We start from the raw sequence: 17,582 nt of genomic DNA, 5'->3' as shown, positions 1-17,582 counted from the left end.
TACTTTTGCCATTAATGTCCATTAACAATATTGAAATTGAGAATATAAAGTAAATAAAAGGGGTGGGGAATTCAGGCTGAAAATGATGTTACTTTAGGAGAAAAAGAGAATAAACTTAGTTAAAAGAGCAACAAATGGATGCAAATTGACAAAAGTCACAACCCTAGCTAGTAGCCATTACTATTAGGGGGCCACGGAGAGTGCAGAAATGAAGAAAGAATCCAATTAATCCTTCTTTTCCACATAATTTCTCATCGCCTCTTACCTCTTAAGATAATATATAAACCGGAAGATGGTTCACAATGCCAGTACTTGCTTTGAATCAGACTGACTCTATTTTGCATTCTTCTAATTTTATTTATGCCTTTCACTGATAAGATAAAACATTAATAAAAAAATATATAAAAAGGAATGAGGTTTAGATCATTTTATTTATTGGTAATAAGAAGGCAGGATGACCATATAATTTTTTTGTTTTGTTTTTTTTCAAGTCATAAAGAATATTTTGATTAAATTGACCACACTTTGCTCCTTCTTTCGTTAATGGGGCAAAATTTGAACCCCTCACCCCCACCCAAAAAAATTCTTGCCACGTGGTTAAAGTAAAGCCATCTTAGCGAAATTAGAACTAAACTCTGACAAAGACGTTTAATATCGTGTAAAATCAATCAAAAAGTGGCTTTGGTTGAAAAGTATTACTGAAAGTAACTTTATTAATAAATACACAACAAAATTAAATATCCAAAACGTAATCTACCGTTTTCTATAGGTTTCGAGTATGATACCAGATAGACATGATCACCCCACCCCTCTCCCTGAAAATACAAATTTCCAATATTGAAAGCTTCAATTCGTATGATAAAATGGATAGAGATTGATTTATAAGTTGTAGCGCAAACTATGTGGGGGAGAATGGTGATGATGTCAATAACCATACGCATATTTACTTCTTCTTCGTGGAGCTATGCAAACCCCTCAATCAACTAGTCAGAGAATTTATCAATTACGCCATCATATTAATCAATTAGGCCTACAAAATTTTATAATAGAAGGGGATACTTTAAATGTTATTAAAGCCTTGTTGGAGGAAAGCTCTAGTCTTTTTCCTGTGTGCTAGAGTTTTTGTGGCCAACTGCAAGGCGAAATTAAAGTCTTTTTCCTGATTCTCAGTGCAATTTACTCCAAGAACAGGATTGAATGGCTAAGTATGCTCTCTCGATTTCAATTACTTTCACCTTTTCTAATATATACCCTTGTTCCTTTTAAACGTAATTTCTTCTGAAAAGTTTTCTGAGCAGGACTAATGAAGCTTTTGCTTTTAACTTTAAAGAAAAAAAACTTTCTGGTCCTTGGGTAGCTAGGTTAGTCCAAAAACAACTTTATTAGCCATAATATGGTTTTAGCCCGGCACTAAGGATGCATTAGTGTGACCCCCACCTTGGATTGAGTCTGGATAAAACACGTTACAACTATCTACCAACATAATATCACACCACACATCTCATATATATAGTGAGTGGACCCCAGTCTCAAGTTGATAGAGGGTTAGAATTATGGTTTTAGCCTCCACCCTAAAACCATGTCGTTATCCAAAAATGAGTTTGTTCAGAAATCTTACTTTGACACTAGTGCCAGGTGCGAAATCCTCAATTCACCCAATTTCCATTAGATAAATTTTAGCCAAGTAGCCCTTCTGAAAGATTATGCATCTGATTATTTTAAAATCAAATCAAAAAGCAAATTTGAACACTAGCTAGCTAGTAACTACCATTGATACATTGATGGGGAAAAGTGCAATAAAAAGTAAAAAGTAATGTAACTATATGCTGTGTAGGTAGGGTTATCATTTTAGGGGGTGTTCTTTTTTTTTGGATTTTGAGAGGGGAGAAAGTTGGCCAATGAGATTTTGGTTCTCATTGACCAAGAATCCTATATTTTGTTTTTCAGATTTATGTAAGGATCAGGGAAAGTTTATTTTTTTGGGTACCATCTCTTAGGTGGATAAATAACTTTCCCACTTAGGGGGGAATTATCAACACTTAAATGAAACAAAAATACCCTTTATAATAATGGATTTTTGTGACTAAAATATAGTCTTTACCTTATTTACATTAAAAATTAAAGAACATAAATAAGTGTTTCCCAATAAAAATTTACTCAATTAACTACATTTACCTAGATAATTAAGTAACCATTTGAAAGAGCCTTAATGAGGCATCAAGATTTGATGAACCAGGCAACTAGGCAATAGGCATGCACCAGTTCATCCAAATGGGTGGTCGTTCTCTCCACCTAAACTCTCCACATGGCGGAAAATAAATGTCGTTGGCTCGTATCCGGCTTATTATGATATAAGCCCATAGGCCATGGCGACAAAAAATGAGTACCTTCGGCCACGCCTCAGACGCATGTGTCATGTGTTTTAGTTTTAGAAAGAATCATCCAAGGCTCAGTTAAGTCTCTGGAGCTACAGGACATGCTCGAATGGGCTATAAGGCTCCCTAACTCCCTACATGTTTAGATCATCAGGACCCACTCTGGAACCACTGGGCTGTCTGGCTCCCACTCTTGATAAAAGAGTTGCTCCGCCAAACTCTGTGTGATAAGATGGCCAAACACAAACATTACTTTACTCCCTCCATCTGTGCAATATTATATGTTAATCCCTTTTCGATATTTATTCTTTAATACCTTTATGGACTCACGGACCCTACAAACCAATTTTGGGATGACGTAAAAACTAATCACGTGGACACGACCTTCATTTTAAATTTTGTGATGATCAATTAATGCTACGAATCTCACTCAATTGAGGACTGACCCGGCTCTCAAATGGTAGAACTCTTTAATTGGATCGGCCCGATCCAAACGGATAATGCTATTTACTGGAATCGGATTCGCTTACGCTCCTCCAAAGTCCAAAGTAGTTAATGCAGTAAAGATGCGTGAAGGCTTTTAAGCACGTTACTACACCAAGCTTTAAGTGCACCACCCAAGATTTACTTTGTTATAAAGTTGAAATGGTTTCAACTTTTCTCTGTAAAAGATTTTATCGTGAGTTGTAGTTTTCCTTGTTACACCCCTTTCAGAGAGAGAGAGAGAGTCTATGGGCGACCAACTCTTAAACTCCTTTATTGAACCATGGATGGCGTAACAACGATCAAAATGATACGTAGTGTTACGGGTAATTATATGTTTGGAACTGGTTTACCCCTTGAATTAGACCAAACCCCTTTATTGAACCATTCGGTTTAAGGCCGGTTTACTCTTTGAATTAGATCAAACACCGAAACAGCCCCTGTAGAGTGTATCGAAAAGCGCTTGATACAATATATATATTGGCGGATATGCTCCAATATGTTGTGATTTTTTTTTATCCTTGTTTCAGATGAACTGGAAACTGAACACGGGCAATGTAAGACACAAGGGCAGAGTCTATTTTTTCTTTTTCAGGGAGGGGGCTAAATATAAATGGCATACAAGTGGGGACTTTTAAGGCATAGGGGGGATATGGCTCCCCTCCACTCCACCCTGCAATGAAATGAAACCAATGTTTCCAACCTGTTGCCCTGGATGGTTAAATCACTGACCTATTGACTCAGAGGGAATTAAACGGTTCAACAACCAGGCTAGGTTTTAAATAAAGCACCGTATGCGACCGTTTTTATTATTGGTTGGTTTTAACTTTTAACAAAATTGGAGGAACATGAGATGATGAGAAGCCTTCAAATTGAAAATTTTTCAATACCGGACCTTTTGGCTTATTATTTTACGGCACAAGGTCACGGCTTGTTCTTTAGAATTTTATACATCTTTGGTTGCATATGAAATGGAGTATGAATAGCTTCCTGATCAGTAATGGTTTTCAATAGGGAACGACCTGTAGATATAATTACAAGGATTGTCCTTTTCCTCTATAACTACGTACTATTCACCTCAGTGGAAAAGTTTATATGTGCAATCAAAGTAGTATTCCTGCGGAAATTAATGGTAGGGAAGATATAGAAGCAGGGGGGGGGCATAACCTTCTGTCCTACCTTTCACCTTTGATAGGGTCATAGCTAGGGAATTAAACAAAGTTATATATATATATGTTTTTTCCTAACAAGTGGAATGCTGAAAACATTCCCAACTTAAAAATTTGCAAAAAAATATGATTAAAATCTTAAAGGTTGTAATAATCATTGCAATGCCTATGCTTCATCGTTCAGCAATTAAGTGCCTGAACTGAAATGACTTGTTGCTATGTCTTTTAGTTATTCCTTAATGTCTGAAATTGAATCTGGGGTTGTTTAATATGCATTTAATTAAAATAATTATTTTATCCACTGAGGTTGCGTCTGGAAATGATGCAAATGGAGTCTAAATTTCGGTGTAAGGTAAATTTGCACTCTGATTCATTTTTGCCTTTATATATTTATGAATTGACAAATGACAGACCAATGCATATTAATTTATATTGATAATAAGATGTAAAAGTACATCAATAAAATGAAGTAAATTTGTATTTAAATGGGCTTTCGATTAAAAAAAAACATATGCTTTATTGAAATTCATGTTTGAATCCATTACAGCTTAGTCTGTTTGGTAAGAAGATAAATTTGTTAATGCAAAACTAACTCAACTTTGCAATTTATATGAACTGTTTTACACTACATATTTGCATTATTTCCAAACGTAACCTAAGAAATAAAGTGATGATCAATTTATTCAGTTCAACAAGTTCAACTGTTATCAATAAGCCCTCCAGTTGCTGAAAATAGTAAGTGTGCGTTATTTTTCTGGATTTTGAGAGGGAGAAAGTTGGTCAATGGGATTTTGGTTCCCATTGACCAAATTCCCATTGACCAAGAATCCCATGTTAATTTAACTGAGCGTTCCATCTTCAGATGTATTTAATTACCAAATGCATGCTAAGTTAGAGGCGACGCCATGGGTTCAAATGTCATGGAAAATTAAAATAAAATGATTTCATTTCACGTGACATCTTGGCATAGTAAGAGGACACTGAGATTCTTGTACTAAAGAGGCTATTTGAGGTTAGTCCAAACTAGTCCCGGCAAAGAAAGCCCTATGATTTGGTGCAAGAGTCCTAACCTTTTCATGACTGACCCTGCTACCTAGCTGTAGCCTATGGTGACATCTTGTTTTAGTCTTTAGCTCCTCAGAGATAGCTTCTCACATCGATCTCACAGCATATTTTGACTGTAGATCAGGAATATCTCTTGTACTTATATTTATTATCTATGAGGAGATGTTCCCAATAAAGAATGGAATGTGATTATGAGGTCGATGTGAGGAGCAGATCTCAATACTCCAACCTTCCATCACCTAGCTAAGTTGCGGTGAAAAGTGAAAATTATTGTGGTTGTCAAAAATTAAAATGGTAAATATACTTATCCGGGGTAAAATGGTACATTTACCCATTTTAATAATGGATTTTTATGATTAAAATGGTAATTACCTTATTTACCTAGGAAATAAAAGAACAAAGATAAATGTACTTATCCGGAAAAGAACAAAGGTAAATGTACTTATCTGGATAAGTGTTTTTCAAGAAAAACTTACCCAAATAATTACATTTACCCGAATAAATAACTTATTGAAAAACAAACAAAGTCTAAGATTTATTAGAATAATTCAAATAGAAAATGGAATCCAGGTCTCATCCCCCAGTTTGATAGCCTTTATCTATTAGTATTTTACAGGATAAATTGGTCAATTAAGTAATTAATCAATTTCTCGGCATTCGAATGCTGGTATAATAGGTCCCATGAAAAGATTATTTTTTTGGAGAGTATTGTTCCTTGCATAACTGGTACCCTCATATATGAGGTGGATAAATTGTTTATCTATAAAAAACATTAAAAATTTCACACCACGGTATTTATCCAAGCATCTATACGTCTGAACATTGACACCACAATTTGCCTGAATAACTCTTGCTTAGATAAACACATCACCCAAATACTGAAAAACGAACAAGGCCCTACAGTAGAGATTAATTCCGAAGAGAAACGGTCTCCTCCGAAGTATATTTGGTTAAGGTCCATCCCTCCGGATAAGGTCCGAGGACCCGGGATGAATTATCAAATGTAGAAGGAATCAAGACCGCTAAAGCCCACTTAATATTTAATAATCAGGCCTATCTGAACATTACTGCCCACTAAAGCCCAAACGTATACTAGGAAGTGAAATATTGAGGGCATTATGTAAATGGTACGATACTTTATACATATGTATATGGTACCTTTCTCAAGTGTATCAGAGTCAGAGAAGTTGCTTTTTGTACATTTTCCAACCTTAACTAAAGCTTAGTCCACGAAGTTATCCGTCTGAATGGATTTACTGAATACTGGTAGCCTGGTACTCTACCTTCCACCTTTTGCAAAACCCCAAGTCACGTCAGCTAGGGAAATCTCACCCAGTTCCTAAGAAATAATCTCCAAATCGAACGGTAAAGATCGTTTTGAATGTCTAAGTCTGGCCACTCCAAAAAGGTGTATGGTCCACCAATGGAACAGTTCCCATGGAAAAATCAGTCAACCACGTGTATGAAGTAAGTGCAGAGTCCTTAAATTAAAGCCTCTAATCTCTCTCAGTCTCTCTGACACACGCACACTCACACTCAAAGATGTGAAAGGAATGCAACCAAGCTCATCCCTCCAACGTCATACCCACTGGCCACAGCACAGCAACTAAATTTAGCGGGAAAAAGATATCAATCTCTCGTTTCTCTCTGCCTTGTCTGTTCCTAAATTAAACAGAGATTATTATCAAAAACGACACAAGTATTTAGTGGATACCTCCATAAATCCATAAAATTTATCAAAATCGCGATTAATTGCGAGATATTGAGAAAAACATTTTGAAAATAATCCTAAGTCTGTATATCATCTCGCTCCAAACAAAATTTAACAGTAGGCACTAAGCCAGTACGTAGTAGCTGTAGTCTGTATGGGAGAAAATAAATCAAAGGAAAATACTTTACACCAACTCTTTTTTTTTTTTTTTTTCCATGCCTCTGACATTTTACAGAATTACCAATTTACCACCGGATAGGCTGATAGTTATATATATAATATATATCAAGAGAAAGAGAGAGAAGTTTCAGAGCACAGCCCAAGCCTCTGTATTCTAGCATTATCAATAGGACTAGGCATTAGGATCTTGAGGCCACTTTTCCACGATTTTCTTCCTTTCTCCTCACGCTGACCATTATCACGTCTCATTTACCGGCATCTCGGATTCGTTGGGGATGGCAACAAGAGAATGAGGATTTGTCTACGATTATGTCTTTATCTTACTCGGATTGCTCCTCCGACCTCCTCTGTTGTGAGGATGCCGGAGTCTTGGATGGAGATTTGTCGGACTACTCCCAGGATATTGAATATCCGGCGGATACGGAGGAGTCTATCGCCGGATTTATAGAAGATGAAAGAGACTACATGACGGGTTGCGATTATACCGCCAGGTTTCAGTCTCGATCGCTGGATGCTTCAGCGAGGCAGGAGTCCGTAGAGTGGATTCTCAAGGTACAGTGGAATCCGATGAACCATCTTTTATTTTTATTTTTAATATCATTCTTTTCCTTCACCGGCGTGCGCATGTGCGTCTTTGGGCAAGGAGGCTCAAGTCCAGAATAATAATGAAATGCCATCAGGTGCCGGTTTTACGCGGGAAATCGGCACGCGCATTTTAGATTATACTATTGGAGCTGCTAACTTGCGCTCGTAGCCCTTAGCACGCAACCGGAGTTGGAGATCTGATTCATTGATATCCGAGTCCAGCTCTACGCCGCGATGCCCGGTGATTAACCGGAGTCCGGTGATTTCATCCGTCTGATCCACGGCGGCCGATCGTGGTGGGCCCATAGAGAGGTAGAGAGAGAGTCGAAGCAGATATTGCTTCTCGTGTATCGTACGTTGAGTTAATCTGTAAATAGAAGCGATAATCAGCTACTGTTAATGCAGGTACAAGCGTTCTACCATTTCCAGCCGTTGACGGCGTATCTTTCCGTTAATTACCTGGATCGGTTTCTATCTTCTAGCCGCCTGCCGGTAAGCTTTCCGTCACTGTCAGTTAAGACAGTGGTTCACTAAGAACGTCGTCGTCCTTCGATTTTAAATTTAATAAATAAATGACGTATTATTGGCTTTTCAATAAAATACAAAAAGTAACCAACCAAACTACGTTCCTCTTTTTCTGGGACAACGTATACGTAGAATAGAAGTAGTATACATCGTAGAACTAGAAAGGTTCTATCTATACTCCATTGGTGTTACAATGACATCATCTGAACGATCAACGATGCAATTTGATCCCAATGAGGGTGAAAGTTGAAGCCGTTAATTCAATCTTACGACAAACTACCCACGGAAGGGTTTAATTGATTGGACGGTTAGGATCGTCTAATGATAGTCTGACCCACCCAGGTAGGTAGTGCGGGGTTTGTGCTTTAATGCCATTGTTTTTTATAACATTCTCCGTACTTTGAAAAATTTCCCCTCTTTTGCTCCTTTTTAAAGGACACACAGAACGGCCTTTTTGGGAAATCCCGTTCGAAAAATCATTTAGTATTTTTTTTTTGTTTTACCATTATTGTTTTCATTGCAACTGTGAATCTTTGATATGTAGGTTACATAGTATGTAGTGGTTGGATATAAAAGCATTATTAGCTGAGCCCTGAGCGCTTCTTCTATCTAACTTTATTTGTTTTGGGTCCCTACTCACTGCGTGCTGTGCTGCTCTTGATACATGCATTGTAACCTTCATCTGTTTCAAGCCACACAACTGGGATGAACATTATTAATTATCAACATTATTAATATATATTATATTCATCTTTTGATCTTCAGCAAGCAAAAGGGTGGCCATTACAACTTTTATCTGCTGCCTGCTTGTCATTGGCTGCTAAAATGGAGGAACCCCTTGTTCCTTCTCTTTTGGATCTTCAGGTACTTAACCTTGTTTAGTCACTTAAGAGATGGACTTTGGAGCCCTTTTTTCATTTGTTTTGTCCAATGGATTTTTATTTTATTTTTTTCTGTAGGTTGAAGCTACAAAATTCATCTTTGAACCAAGGACAATTCAAAGAATGGAGCTCCTTGTCCTTAGCGCCTTGGACTGGAGGCTACGGTCCATTACACCCTTCAACTTTGTTAATTACTTCGCCTACAAAGTTGACTCAAGTGGAACCCTAATTGGTTTCCTTGTTTCACGAGCCACAGAAATTATTCTAGCTATCATCCGAGGTAAATATTCGTATATATATATATTTGTACGTACCTACAAGTACAAACATACAACTATATTTAAATCTACATACATACATATAAATATATATATATAAAATGTGTAATATTAATTTTTGTATGATATAATTAAAGTAGATTTTACCATGTTGAATACGATGCAGAGATAAATTTTCTAAAGTATCGTCCGTCGTCGGTAGCTGCGGGAGCCATACTCTGTGCGGCCAAGGAAAACCCAAATCTATCTCTTGTTGTTAACCCAGGAAATGCTGTATCGTGGTGCGACGGACTATGCAAAGTAAGGATGCATTATGATTATGGTTGGGCTTTTGGGCATGTGTTTACACCAAAGAATAACTATGCCAACTCGAGAAAGTACCAATTTTTGCAGGATAGGATTGTCAGTTGCTACAGGTTAATGCAACAACTTGTGCTTGACAATCGCCAGAGAAAGCCCCCAAGAGTCCTGCAACAGCTCCGAGTAACCACTCCCGCGGGAATCGCTTCCGGTGATTCATCTTCTTCATCATCTTCATCTTGCAACAAAAGGAGAAAGCTGAACAACTGTTTATGGGCAGATGATGACAAGGATAGACTTTGAGATGAAATATTGGAATGGATATGGGTTAGGGTTCGAGTCCGAGAGAGCAAGAGAAAGGAAATGTTTGGTGGTGGTCCACGTTGGTCTGAAATCCTCGTTATTTTTGGGAGGATTTGGAGATTACTTTGACTTTAGAAAATGTAGCCTAGATTATGTATGAGAGTACTTTTTTTTTTTTTTCATATTTTGTTTGTGTGTGAGTGTTTCAGTTGCCATTAGTTAATGGCTTTGTGCAGATTCCCGGGGGAAGGGAATTTGTTATATTTGTTATACTTTTGTGTGAGAAGGTCAGAGAGAGAGAGAAGTTTACGACTGGAGTCAAGAGTGTGAAAGAAGTGGAGACTGAATTCAAGTAACAAAATTGCTTGTTGAATGAGAGGGAGGAGATGGTGGGGGCCATTCAAGGGTTTTCGTTTTTTGGTTTTTTGGGAGGGGGGTCGTTTGTTTGAGAAGAAAAGGGACGTTAAGTGGGTGGCATTTGGGAGAATAATTAAGGGATTGAAGTTGGAGGTGTTCATGGGCGATAAGTCAGGTTTCTCATTCAGAGCATCATCATTGCTTCGACTTCCGTGTCTTTAGCGTAGAAAGGAGGGAAACGAAATAAAGCCAAGGAAAATAAAAAAGAAAAGGCTCCACATGAACTTCTGGAGTGGTATTTTGCTTGTGTATGGTTGTTTATTTGGCCGGAATGGTGGCCTAACCGTAGCCTAACTATAGCAGGCTTGCGTGCTAGCTACATGAGTCTGTAGTTCCACTTGTTTATTCACTTGTTTTTTTTTTTCCTTCTTCTTTTGAAAGGGCCGAGGGGGGATCGGTCCTCTTCAAAGGCAAAAGTTCGGCTACACAGACACAAAAGGTCTTTGGGGCCTTTTAAGTGGTGTTGTATTTGTTAATATATCAACAATAGAAATCTATTTTATATATTTATTGAGATTCTCAATCTCTCTAGCTTCTTACTCCGTGTATCGTATTGACATTGCATGGCATGTGAGTCACAACAGTACTATTTGTAAGTTAGCCAATTGTTTTATTATGACTGTGTGTTGAATGGAAAGAGCAATATTTGAATTATGCCAGAAGAAACCAGGAGCAAAGTGACGTCCTGGTCCTTGCTTCTGCTGTTCATTAGACAAGACCTCTCCCTGCACTCTTCAGCAGATGGAGAGGGAAATGATGAGAATGGTTCTCTCGCCTCTCTTCTCACGTATCCGATTCCCCCCTCCCATGTCATGCCATGCAACTCTACTCATCCCGAATCACAACAATATGACAGCGAGTGATGAAAAGACAGAATTCCAGCCGTCCGATCAGATCGTAACTTTTTTATACACCACATGGACCACCATCCTCACTGCTCTATTCAACTATCAAAGTATGCACCAAGACGCGTACGTGCTGGAATCTTGGGGGAAAAAAAAAGTTTTATGCTTTAAATATCCGTTTTAAGAGGCCCATAAAGAAAGCCCATTTAAAGTGATAAGAGATTAAGAGGGAGAGGTGTATGTATTACAGTATTAGTAATGCAGATTGACTGCTACCGAGGAGGCCCACCAATAAATTGTCCTATTGCCCAAGATTCCCCGACACATAGTCTATTGTCCACTCCACTCCAGTCTCCAGCCATTTGTTATTTGTTTCCATAATCCTTTTAAACGCTTCGATATAATTGAACACATGCATTTAAGAAAACTTGTTAGTATACATTCCAATAAAACCAAGGCAGCAAGTAATTGCGCTGCAAACAACTTACAGCCGAGTGTAGCAACTAGCAACGAATAGGTGTGCAAACGAAACACGTGACGTAGGTATTAGCTGTCGGTGTTAATGTTAATATATAGGATATCATCTACCCTTCATCCAAACCCCCACCCAGGTAACAATCAACGGTCTCCATTCGTTCTACAATGCTCGGTTTCTGGACTCCATTTAAGGAAGATGGCGACTTTGTCCCCCTTCCATCACTACATTTTTGTACAATTATATTTATTTGCTGTACTTACCTTTTCAATTCAATGCACATGGCCATCAGCCCATCACCCACAAACACCACATCTACAATAGTCCAATTCTATGGATGATGGATCCCACCTCCATGATCTACGAACCGAAACAACAAAGCCACGACACTCTCCCTCTCTCTCTCTCTCTCTCTCAACTCTCAACAATCAATTTGCACTCTCTGCAGCTTACATGATCTCAATCTTGATAACAGAGCAATGTTATGTTGTTACATGTGTTCTATGGTTGGCGATTGGCATCCACATCATCAAGCCTAACAGCCAATAAAAGGGTATCTTGGTCATTTTGTGCAGTGCCAATTTCCACTAGTGTCTAGTGTAGACCCTATCACTGTCGCTGCATATCTTGAATTCTTCATGGCATTGGATTGAGGAAATGGAGGGCTAGCTGGTCTTTTCAAAGATGATCTTATGTGTACTTTTTTCGTTACAAACATGGGAGTGACCCTGAGCCAGTTTCAACATCCTGGACCCCCACCCACCACATACGGTACTTCGTTAATAACCCATTAGATCCTCATCCTCATTATCATTTAGCAATACGGATGTGTGGCTGGACAACCTGCCAGCTTCTCATTGGGCCACAATAAAAAGAAGATGTGGGACATGGATCTTTTTTTGTTACGAGTTGGGCCTCCAGCAATTTAACCCACTCCGTAAGAGGACAATGTACAGTGGGATGTTCAAACTTTTAGAGTGGCGACTGGCGATAAATACGAGGAGAGTAATAAAATAGAAATGACAGAAAGCTTTTGGCTTTTGGATTAGTTAAAAACTTGAAAAAGGACAAACAAATAGGAGGGGGACGTGGAACTCAAGATAAGTGAGTGAGTTGCCCACGAACTTGCTCTTCTGTGTTGGCGTGCATGTAATGTATATATGAATATGATGCAGCAGCAGCAGCACCCAGCACTAGTACAGACTTTTATCTCTTTCTCTCTTCTTAGCTTATTAATTTATTTGAGTCTGCAAAATGCAAATTAAAGGGCTTTTGCAAAGTAGCACCGTGGGTTCCAATTTCCCAAGCCTGGCTCCCACCATCAAATTAAACTGTATCGAACTAGTTATTAATACTCGTGACTCGTGTGTGAGTTTGCAAATCAGGCATATCCCTGGCCTTTCTCATTGGATAACATTTCTGGGACCCATCAAATCCTTTATCAGCATTAATTAATGGTGTCTAAGTATCATCCCCATCCCTCCTCCAACCCACGGACGAGAGAGATGGATAATTAAAACATAAGGTTGGTGATCAACAACCCGTATAGTTGGCTTATAATTGATTATATATAGCTCTAAAGAAAGCTTGTAATTAATTAATGACATTAATTTAACAGTAAATTAAAACTAGAAAAAGGAAAAAAAAAACATGTTGAGAGATAAGACAGAGGACCCAATTATGTATATACTGGAATTAAAAAAAAAGAAAAGAAAAATTAGTTGAAGAAATATTAGAATGGCATCTTTTTGGTATGTTGAAGTTGGGGTGATCCCCACTGAGAAGTGATCATGAGCTTTTTTTTTTTCATGAAAGTGCTGTTCAAAGTGAGGAATCCTAAGAATAAACCCAAAAGCCAAAGACACTTTTGCTATATGGCAATGAAAGGAAGGAGGAAGGGAGCAGAATCTGAGCTCTTTACCAACATCTCTCTCTATCTCTCTTTTCTTTCTGGGGGGAGAATTTCAGCTTTAAGTGGGCATGGGAAAGTGCGTGCGAGAAGAGAGAGAGGACCCCTGGATTTCAACTTTTCAACTTGTCTTTTGGTTGTAAAACAAGCTCGTGGGGTTGATGGATTGCAATGCAGAGGTGATAGCAGGTCCCTAAAAGGAGTCAAAAGTGGGAATGATTCCCAATCGATTTTATGAGGAATGCAAGACAGCACCGCTCTCTACTCTGTGTGGGCACTACCCCCATGCCTTTCCCAGGTCATATTTGTTCAGAAAACTATGCATATTATAAAGAAGGAAACAAAGCAAAAGAGCTATCATTGATAGACTGGATGAGTTTCATGAAATGGCAACTACCCCAAGTTTGGCTTCTTCTGACTTTACCTTTGTAATTGTTGCCTGCCTATAAGCTCTGACCCAACCTAATCGCATTTAACCTTTACGTTGGAATTACTCTGAGATTTCTTAGTACTGATTAATGCATTATGCACATTTGGTGTGTCCACGTTAGACTGGTTCAAGAGTCTGTACTGTTGGAATCTGATCCGATAATCACGAGACTATTCGTAGATTTGACAATATATATTGTAATTGGTTTAGTACTATGTAGCAATAAGGCTTATAAATGGCACACATTAACACATAATGTGTGTCTCAGATCAGAGAGTGTCAAAAGTCCTTGCTGTGACTATTGTATATTTAATTTTTGGCATGAATCAGAGGTTTTAGATCCGTGAGGCTAACGTACGTAGGATATATAAATCGAGAGGGAATTGAAGGATTTATGGAGGGAGGGAATGAAAACCCAAATTAATTAATGAAAGTCTATAAGCATTAATAACTACTGGAATCTAGCTTACAGCAGAAGTGGACTAGATACCTGACCTGTTCGTGTTTGGAGGGAGACTGTGCAATGCATCATGTACTACTACTGAGTCAGAGTGTCCTTATACGACTCACTGAGTAGACCTGGGGCCATCTAAAATTTCGAATCGATTCACATAGGTGATTAGGCCTTGGTAGGCTATTATATGTTAAGTTGGTTTTTGTTTTAGTAGTCTTCTGATTTGAGGGTACGTCCATGTAATCTTCTGAGAGGGGTGGACGTGGATGACCCAATTCTCTACTTTCCAACTCACATTAGCCTCTGGGGATATATGCCACCAAATTAAAGGGCTTTCCTGGAGGGAGCGTGAATGTCGTGTTGTTCTTTCCTGGAGGGAGTGCCCCCACTCCCTCTCCATTCAATTCATGGAGTACTGGAGACAAAAGCCTCATTTGCTCTATCATTTGTTTTTAGTTTTTACCACCACCTCTCTTAGCTTAGCTTCTTCATCATACCCATGACTTTCTATCTCCTTTTTCTTTTCTCATGGCATTTATAGCCAATAACAACAAACACACAACACTTTTAATTAGCTGGAGAGCTGTGCAAGTTGAAGAGCGCGACTGAAAAAGTGGTGCAATCTAGCCGCGCTCCATCGGTTAATACGGTACACCCACTCACCGATAAACTTGCAAAGACCAATTACATTAGCTTCTCTGTTTGCTTCAGGCTTTCAGCTTCAAGTGAAAACTATCATTTTACCCAGATGAAGCCGTAGGAGGTACATTAATTCTTGATACTAAAATTTCAGCCCAGTCTTTATTGAGTCTGTTTTTACCGTGCTTGCTGTTTTTGTTTGTACCATTCAAAATAAGTGGGTAAAACGTAGACTGTGCATTCAGGAAGTAGAAACATACACTGAGACCTGAGAGAGAGAGAGAGAGAGAGTGAGAGGCACCTAATTAGGTTACGGAGGACAATTGGGCACACCTCATTTAGACAAGCCCAGTACAACTACAACCCCGGCCCTTAGCAGGAAAGAAACACCTTTATTTCCATCCTCTTAACAAAATTAATGCACAAGAGTGCTTTTTAAAAGAATTGCTTTTTTGCCATTAATATAATGCTGCTGTGTGCCCAGATCGCCACATTTGTCGAAATCATCATCCCCTATAACTTGTCCAAGATCACCTCCTTTGTTGAAATTAATCATGATTTATTATTATCATGATATTCATTTTCTCATTATATATATAATCATCAACTTTAGAAGAATTTTGAGGCGTCAATATAAGCTAATATTGGTTTGTGTCGTTGCCAAAACTTGCAACAAGAGTGAAATTGAAAATTTGCCGAAGGCTTTGGCTCAACAAATGGAATGTCACATTATCCTTGAAATGTAACCTTGGCTGAGAGGGTCTCACCTCCTTTACGGAGACTTCAGCTGCTGGAGGCTCACCTATATAATTATAGAGTAACATGAGAGGCCCTGGGGTGGTATCTTAGGGTGTGGATTCTGATGGTCAAGTTAGTAATGTAAAAAATATAGAAAATGAGCTGAAACACTTGATGGTATGATGTGTAGTGAGATGTAATGAAGTGTTTGGCATGTTGGTTTTTTGAGTATAGCCTATAAAAATCTGGTTAACTGAATCAATCAATTTAATTAATATTTCAAAAACCTAAGGACTGTGATGATTTTCAGTTAACCTAGTATATATCATATACTATTTATATATTATACACAAATATGCATTATATATAATATATTATGTTTATAAGCATTTATTTATAATATATTATAAATGTAAAAATTCAAAAATAAAAAACTGAAACCAATCAACCGATTGATTTGGTTTGGTTTCGATTTGGAGATATTAGAAAATTGGTAATACCAATTCAATTTCAAAACATACCCCACGGTTCGATTACCAAATTGTGAGCACCCTTGTCCAGTGTAATGTGTTGAAACAATGAGGAACTCTTCTATTTATAGGAGTATCATCTAAGAATGGGCATCTCACTACACATGGATAGAGTTGGGTTGACACATTATATGCACATGATAAACATTGACTGTATTGGCTATTATTGATGAACTCGGCTAGGTCAATTTAATCAGATCAACACTAGACCTGTTCATGAGTTGGGCTTGACACAACATGAAGCTTTAGACCGACAAAGAATAAATTAAAGCAAGCCCAAAGGTCGGCCTGTGAACAAGACTAATTGACACTTCAACTTAGTGAGTTCGCTAGTTAAGCCTTCCTATAAGGTAACTGGTAAGTTAGTTCAACCGAATGAGGTGGCGATGGGTGGTTGCTCCATAGGTCATTCGTTTCATGTTATCCCTGGATGGTAGGTCGATTTAGGTCAATAGGTTGGTTCCTTGAGTGAAATGGGCTTATTTTTTTTTTCAATTCTTCATAGAAGGCGTCCTTTATTTATACCCAAATTTGCAACAAGGCCGAAATTTGACATTTGCTGAAGTCCTTGGCTGGGTGACTGGACCTTGGAATATTACCTTGTTTAGAGAGATGTCAACTGTTAATAAAGAGTTGCCTATAATCATAGTGGAACGTTGATGGCCCCAGGATGATGTCCTATATAAACTCCGAGACGTTAAAGTCAGTAATGGCGATATGAATGATGGATTCAAATCAAATTAATTTAAATCATATGACATACTCAAGATTCAAAATATCGTTATGTTTGATATGTCGGTATGGGCGTATTGGGTGAATTGATATTCTTTTTATATGTTTATTTATTTTTTGCAATAGGTTTAGGTCTCTTCCATCCCCTGGAGTAGTTAGACCCACGATATACTCACTGTAGGGGAATATCAGAGGGGTGGCGGAATGATACGTATCAGTTGATATGTATCGATACTTTAAACCTTGGGCATAGCTTCAAATTTCCAAAGTATCACGGTATTTAACATTCACTAATTAAGCATGTTTGATAGCAATTCAAGTATTCGGCCTGTTTGACTCGTCTTTTTGAGAAGATCTTCTTGTATCTCTGACAGTCAAAAGACGCATCAAGCTTTTGACATAAGATTTGGGCAGCCCGAAGACCACTTGACAGACACATCTTTCCGTACAAGATTAAAACGCAAAAAGCTTCATTTCGAGCTTCCCGTGTCTTTTTGATGCCCCATCTTTTGGCAGCAAGGTATTTTGTGTACTAAACGGGAATAGACCAATTTTCAA

At 38.2% G+C, this 17,582-nt stretch overlaps 1 protein-coding gene across 4 annotated transcripts; it reads left to right on the top strand.

The window, feature by feature from the left end:
- The first annotated feature begins 7,100 nt into the window (after window positions 1–7,100).
- On the top strand, window positions 7,101–10,811 carry LOC104607933 (cyclin-D1-1-like). Of its 4 annotated transcripts, XM_010273724.2 has the most exons (6): window positions 7,101–7,535; window positions 7,974–8,060; window positions 8,859–8,957; window positions 9,053–9,254; window positions 9,419–9,552; window positions 9,646–10,811. In XM_010273724.2, the coding sequence occupies exons 1-6, from the start codon at window positions 7,293–7,295 to the stop codon at window positions 9,853–9,855; spliced, it is 975 nt and encodes a 324-aa protein (XP_010272026.1). In that variant the 5' UTR covers window positions 7,101–7,292; the 3' UTR covers window positions 9,856–10,811. The 4 variants fall into 4 exon arrangements, with proteins under 4 accessions (XP_010272026.1, XP_088742622.1, XP_010272024.1 ...); XM_088886496.1 differs by lacking the exon at window positions 7,974–8,060 and having other exon boundaries at window positions 7,103–7,535; XM_010273722.2 differs by having other exon boundaries at window positions 7,103–7,535; window positions 9,419–10,811.
- The last annotated feature ends 6,771 nt before the right edge of the window (window positions 10,812–17,582 follow it).

This window comes from Nelumbo nucifera, chromosome 4, assembly GCF_055504915.1.
Source record: "Nelumbo nucifera cultivar China Antique chromosome 4, China Antique-T2T, whole genome shotgun sequence".
Lineage (NCBI taxonomy): Eukaryota > Viridiplantae > Streptophyta > Magnoliopsida > Proteales > Nelumbonaceae > Nelumbo > Nelumbo nucifera.
Note: the sequence above shows the minus strand (reverse complement) of the source record. Positions and strands in the feature narration are given on the sequence as shown.